The sequence below is a fragment of the Lactuca sativa genome, chromosome 3, assembly GCF_002870075.4.
Source record: "Lactuca sativa cultivar Salinas chromosome 3, Lsat_Salinas_v11, whole genome shotgun sequence".
Classification (NCBI taxonomy): Eukaryota; Viridiplantae; Streptophyta; class Magnoliopsida; order Asterales; family Asteraceae; genus Lactuca; species Lactuca sativa.
Genome location: NC_056625.2, coordinates 94,665,187 through 94,671,685, shown reverse-complemented (window position 1 = coordinate 94,671,685; position 6,499 = coordinate 94,665,187). Strand labels below are relative to the sequence as shown.

General features: G+C 35.9%; 1 protein-coding gene across 1 annotated transcript; it reads right to left on the bottom strand.

The window, feature by feature from the left end:
- Positions 1-4,884: 4,884 nt before the first annotated feature.
- LOC128132796 (uncharacterized) lies at positions 4,885-5,534 on the bottom strand. The gene is made up of 2 exons (XM_052769762.1): positions 5,208-5,534; positions 4,885-5,124 (listed from the first exon to the last, which is right to left on the bottom strand). Exons 1-2 carry the CDS (start codon positions 5,532-5,534, stop codon positions 4,885-4,887), a joined length of 567 nt encoding a protein of 188 aa, XP_052625722.1.
- Between the last annotated feature and the right edge of the window lie 965 nt (positions 5,535-6,499).

Genomic DNA, 6,499 nt, shown 5'->3' with positions numbered 1-6,499 from the left:
AAAGCAAAGTTGATTGGTGAATCTGCCTTCAAGACCTCTATGGATATAGACAATGGCAACGAAAGACATACCGTGATCGAAGAGTTTGATCATAAGAGAAAGGCAATATCTGAAGTAGTTCCATGTACTGTTCCAAAAGAGTCGATTTGCTTTTGTTGCTAAGAGAAGGGGCATTGGAGACGAAGCTGCCCTATTTACCTAAGAGATCTAAGAGATGGGAGAGTCAAAACGTATGGCTCTGCTTTAGGTAAAATCCATTGACTAACTCTTTTAAGCTCCTATTCTAGATTCTTAATACATAATGTGATAAGATTACAATTGATGTTTTGTAGGATCGAAGAAAAGAAAGGAAGCTTAAGGGAAGAAGTGAGCAGAATCTAACCGTGAAGGAATGGATTTCGATCGCATTACTTGAAGATTAGATTCTTGAGCTACTACTTAGAGTTAGAATGAGATTGCTAAGAAATATGTATAAGCATAGTTTTTTTTAATGAATTGCATTGTAAGGACAAATTTTTCCGCAATAAAATAAATTTTGATTTTATATTATTTATTTATCCTTGCAATGGCATGCATGAAAATTGATGTTTGAAGGTTTCTAATATTAGCAATAATGGATTTGATTCTTAATTATGTGTTTTGTGGAAATGTCGAGAATTTACCAAATAGGGAGAGTTTCTCATCGCCCAAGTTTCAATTTGACAGAAACTTGGAATCATGCAACTTGGTTGCACGATGAATGAGAAATTTCATATTTGGAAATTAGACTAATTCATTGACAAAGTGTCAAGTGAAGGACTAGGAGATCGAGTACACAAAGTTGCGTGTTGATCAAGTCCACCATAAGAGTAACAAGATATTCATCATGATTTACTAAAGGTTTAGTAAATATGATTATACTTATAAGATTAAGTGTAATTCTAAATTGATTGAAAAAGTTTAAATCAATAGCAGAACGAATAAGAAGAATCAAGTAGGCAGAAAGATAAAAGTTTATCCATTCTAAGAAGAAGGGAGAGTACCTTTTATGCTTTATGATAGGTCTTAATGATTAAGAACCATATCTCAATTGATCCTCTAAGTGAGTCTTAGTACAATTGTATGTCTAAGAAGAGCAATCAAGAATTGAAGAAATGGTTAAATCAAGAAGTCAATCATACTTCGTTCCAAAACAAGTCTTGGAGTTAAGATTATGACATTGAGTGAAAAGTATTAAGAAGGTTTATAGCATTCATCAAATGTGGAAAGTTGTGATGTCTTGGATAAGACAAAGACCAACTAGGACCAATTTATGAAGTGTTTTGATAAAAACTACACTAACTCTTGAATATTTGTTTGTCAAGAAATGTTTATTGACAAGAGAATCTTATATGTCAATGAGTCAGTGGGAGTCTTAATGGTCTTGAAAGGTTTCAAGAACAAATCAAAATAAACCTTATTGATCATCACTAGCACACGAGTTGAGGTTTACAACCTATCGTGTTGACACTATTTTGTTTCTGTGTCATTCCAATTGACTTAATTATGCATGTGAGTTATATGACTTCTCATTTGAATGCATAAAAGGCAGGCACCTTGATCAATGGAAAGTACATTGATAGGAAAGGGTGATCTGCTTAACTACTTGGAAGACATGGTGGGCAGCTGTGTTACCATAAGGCAAGAAGTCAAGATTAAGAAAGTTTGGTCCATATGAGTTTGAATTTGTCGTAAACTTTGGTTTTGACAAATTCACATGGATAAGAACACATACACCATTAAAATCTAAGTTTCATAAGATTCCCTCCTTCATGAAAATGACTGTGAGGAAATGCTTTCACTAAGAGAGATTTTAAAAGGATAGTGATTGTGAAATTGTATTCTCGTATTCGATTATGGTTACGGTATCCCTTTCCATAATTTCAATTGTGAGATTTGGCAATTAGTCTAAATTGTTTAGACACACATATGAGCTATCTAAGGGAAAGGTGTATAAGCTTAGATAAAGGATTATCAAAGCATTAGGTATTAGAAATATGAACTTAAGAAATTCAATAAGTATTGTTTTTCTGGATGTTAAGCTGGTTTCTGAATACATGTCAAAGCTAGTGGGAGCATAAGTGTTATGTTTATAATAATCATCATGATAGTGGGAGCATAAATGTTATGATTGTATGATTATTAAGGAAAGTATTGCAAGTTAGCAATATTAATTATAGAAAAACAAGAGTTACACCTTGCAAAGTCGTAAGGGTTGTAAAGTTGTTTTGCTATAATTAAGGGAGAGAATATTATGCTTCATTTCAAATCTAAAGGCTTAGGTTGTGGAATGTTAATAATTTAGTCAAAGAAACATAGTGCGTTCTTAAAAATTCGATTATGATTACGGCATTCCTCTTCATAGTTCGAATTTTGAGAACGTAGCACATAAAATATTATGGCAAAAGATTGATAAAGTATCGAATCTTCGTGTAAGACATTATGCAATGTGTCCCATTCGCTTCGGGAATAGGATTGATTGCAAATGCTATAATATTTGACCATTCTAAAATTTTCCAAATGTCTAGCGCATTTAGAGGGAAAAAGGACGAGAATCGGTTTTGACTAACATAATTAAACAACTATCAAAGGACAATCCAAAGTTTGTCGAGGATTGGTCGCTTGTGAGTAGTTGGAAGTATAGTATTAGATGGACCATATCGATATTATTTTGAATAGATAAGATTCTATTGAGAATGAGTTGTCATATGGTAAGTATGGAAAGGTTTCCATATTGGGAGTTGGATATTGAGAATCAATGTCTAGATTAGAAATTTTATGCAAAAGGATGTTCAAAGGAATGTACTTTGAGTGAGAGACATCATATCTAAGGAATTCTCTTGTAACAATCTCCGATAAAGGACTTTGTAATTTCATTGGCTATAGTCATTGTGACTTTAGTGCAGTGATATTACAAAAGGATCATTGCATAAAATGTTAGAATCTAGCATATTCTATAAATGGCAAGAATTTGATATTCTTTCACTTGTGAAAAAGGATTGGGAGTTGCGAAATGAGTATGATTGGAAATGTGTTCATTCGATCTGTTTCACAAAGTAAGAACCATAGGTAAACATTGTGTGTATGCTAAGAGCATGGGACAAGTGTTGTAATAATTCAAGTAAAAAGTTGATTATCCGAAACAACAAATAATGAGTAATCGATATGGTGATAAATAAAAGGTGTTTTATTTATGCTCAAAAGTTTGAGGCCATATGGGATTAGTATTATTCTTGTGTTTCACTTTGCATGTTTTGACTTCCTGAATAATTTAATTGGTTTAGAACAGTCAAATTATTCGAACGGGCCACAGTCGTTCATATGTTGGAAGTAGGTATGAATAAAGACTGTCATGAATTGGTGTGTGGATTGTCTAAAGAGTATTATACATAAGCAAATGTTTGCTGCAACGTTCATGAGTGCTTATGAATATGATTTGAGCATTGGATTAAACCCACTCTCACTTGGATCACTTCATGGATTGTTATCACGAGTGATTGGTGAGACGATAACATCTTATATTCTTGAAACCGAGATGTGTGAGTTGTATCTTGCAAATCGGTTGCACATTGATAATATGTAAACGCACCAGTAACTTGGTGTCATAAAACATATTGTTTTGTGTGATTCGGTGAGTAAGTGCAAGCGAGCATTGAATCAAAGTTTATCCGTTCCTTTTATCCAAAGTAGGATAAAAGCGATATCTTTGGGCCCCTCGATGATTTAGTGATGACAAACGTAAATGCTCGGCTGGGCTAGGGCTAATTTGATTTGTTCAATTAGTCAGTCGTCATAAATTGGAAGTCGAGAAATAGTACAGAGAGAATGATTAGAAATCATGTCTCATACGATATCTAGAATGGAGGAATATAAGATCCCTTATCTAAAGGACAGGTGTATCTGATAGGATCAGAGTTGACAGCGGCTTTGGAAAGCTACGATTGCAGATCAGGATCTGAAGTCATACGCATAATACTTATTAGACTTATCCAAGTGGGAGACTATTGAGGCGTGTGAGCAGAGTTGTATTGACTTTCAATGCTCTTTGTTGATTAGAACACGATTCTGCACATAGCAAGCAGTGTTAATCGCCTCGACCCAAAAGAAAACAGGTAGTTTGGAATCACAAAGCATTGTCCTTGCAGTGTCTTTCAATGTTCTATTTCTCCTTTCAGCAACACCGTTCTGTTGAGGCGTGTGAGCAGAGCTGTATTGATGCACTATCCCCTTTTTTGCGCAAAAGTGGTCAAAAACCGAACTCTTGAACTCAGTTCCATTGTCAGTACGGAGTGCCTTCACTTGGTTATTGGTTTGCTTCTCAATCATCACAACGAACTTCTTAATCAGATCAGCAACTCCCGTTTTGTTGGATAAGAAGAAGACCCACGTAAACCGAGAGAAATCATCGATCACAACTAGATAGTACGAGCTTATGTTGATGCTCAGGACATTGACCGGACCAAATAAGTCCATATGCATTACTTGGAGCACTTGACTAATTGAGTTGACTTGCTTGGGCAGGTGTGGTTTCCTATGGTGTTTGCCTTGAGCACAGGAAACACACTTCTCAAATGTAATAAAGTCTCTGACAGGTAGGCCTCAGACCATCTCATTCTTTGCAAGGCGATTCAAGTTTTTCGCGTTAGCATGACCGAGCCTTCGGTGCCATAGCATTGCGTTTTGTTCGGAGACTTTTGAGAAAAGGCAAGTGACTTGTTCAGGTAGGTTGTTGTTCATGTCAATAATGTAAGCATTGCCATCCCGCTTAGATTTAACAAGAATCCACTCTTCCGGGATAACAATGTTTGGCTTGAGAATCATACAGTCTTTGTCGGTAAAATGGGTAGAATAGCCTTTGTCTCAAATTTAGGAAACACTCAACAAGCTGTGTTTTAACTCGGGAGCGAAGTTGACATTCTCAAAGCTTAACACTCCATTTGTGACAGTTCCTCTTTTTGTGATCTTGCCACCATCTCTGCCCGCAAAGGAGACATAACCCCCATTAAAAGATTGAATTTCGCTCAATTGGGAGATGTCTCCAGTCATATACCGGGAGCAGCCGCTATCGACGTACCAAGGATGGACGAAATTCCTCCGCAACTGTCCCTGCAAAATGAGCGGAATCATTTAGATTTGGGAACCCAGGTCATCACTGTCCTGGGTTTCCTTTTCACTTTCTCTGAATTTACATTTAAAGATCTCAAACAAGGATCCACATTCCTAATCACTTCAGAGGGTGGTAATGATGGATTGGAAATTGCCTTGGGCACCCAATGAGATTTAGGCGTTATCCAATTCTCTGATGGTTTTAAAATAGGTTTCCTTTTAGTTTGCACTGAGCCTCCGGATGTTCTACCAGAATTGGTTGAAGATCCAAAATGGCCTTTTGATGAAACTGATCTTGGCGGAGCCTTGTTCAGTTTTGGCAAACTATTTTGAGTTTTGTTGATAAAAACCTTTTTATTCTTTTGAAAAACAGCCCTTTTTTCTACTCTGGTCATCTTTCCAATCATCATTTCGAGAACGATTTCTTGAGGATTTTCTAATTAAAGACCTTCCTCGAGATTTGTTCTCTCCTCTTGGTGAAAAATAGTTTACAAAGATCCTGTTTTGACAATTCCTAGCTATATGACCACCAACACCACAATTAAAACAAATTTGTTTATTATTTAAGCCTGTACTACATTTCTCAGATTTGTTTTCTTTATGGACACTCTTACTTTTCTCATAAGAACATGAATGAGAACTAGATTGAGATATAAGAGAGGGTGTCTCAGTTGTTGTGACTTGTGGAGTTGATGGTGTTTCATGATTATCACAAGCATCAGAATTACCAAACAGTTGATCAAACATATCAAAGAAATTATATTCAACAGAATCAGAATTAGAAACATCACACAAAACATCATCAGTCTTAACATTTGAATCACAAACAGAAACAGAAATATCAGAATTAGGAACAGAAATAGAAACAGAAACTCCAACTCCATGCTTCGCCTGATCTAAGGGTTGATCTGCAGAGGAAGTAGAAGCGTCAGTACTTCCAACATTTATAAACCCTCCTGAGACGAAACCAGATGGTTTTCCATAAACCATAAATGATTCATTGGCAATCTCATCTTTAGACAAGGGTTGATACAGATATGTGTGATTATAAGGAGGAGGCACACTATCATATCCCAAACCCTTTTGTTGGTTTCGTTTAAAATCCATGCAGTGATCGATCATATTGGCAACTACCTCGCTTGATCCATCAAATTTTTGAAAAGCAAAGTTTGCAGAATCAAATCTTTTCTTTAATGTATCAAGCTCGGCAGTCAGCGCATCATTTTGCCTTTTAACATAATTGTACAGTTCACATTTCTCACTGTACTCTGCCTGGAATCTTCTAAAATCGTTTATCTTAGCTTCTAATTGGGCTTTAAGGGGATTTTGTCCTTTCCTAAGTTGGTAGCCCTCATATCTAAGGTCCTCTACTTCT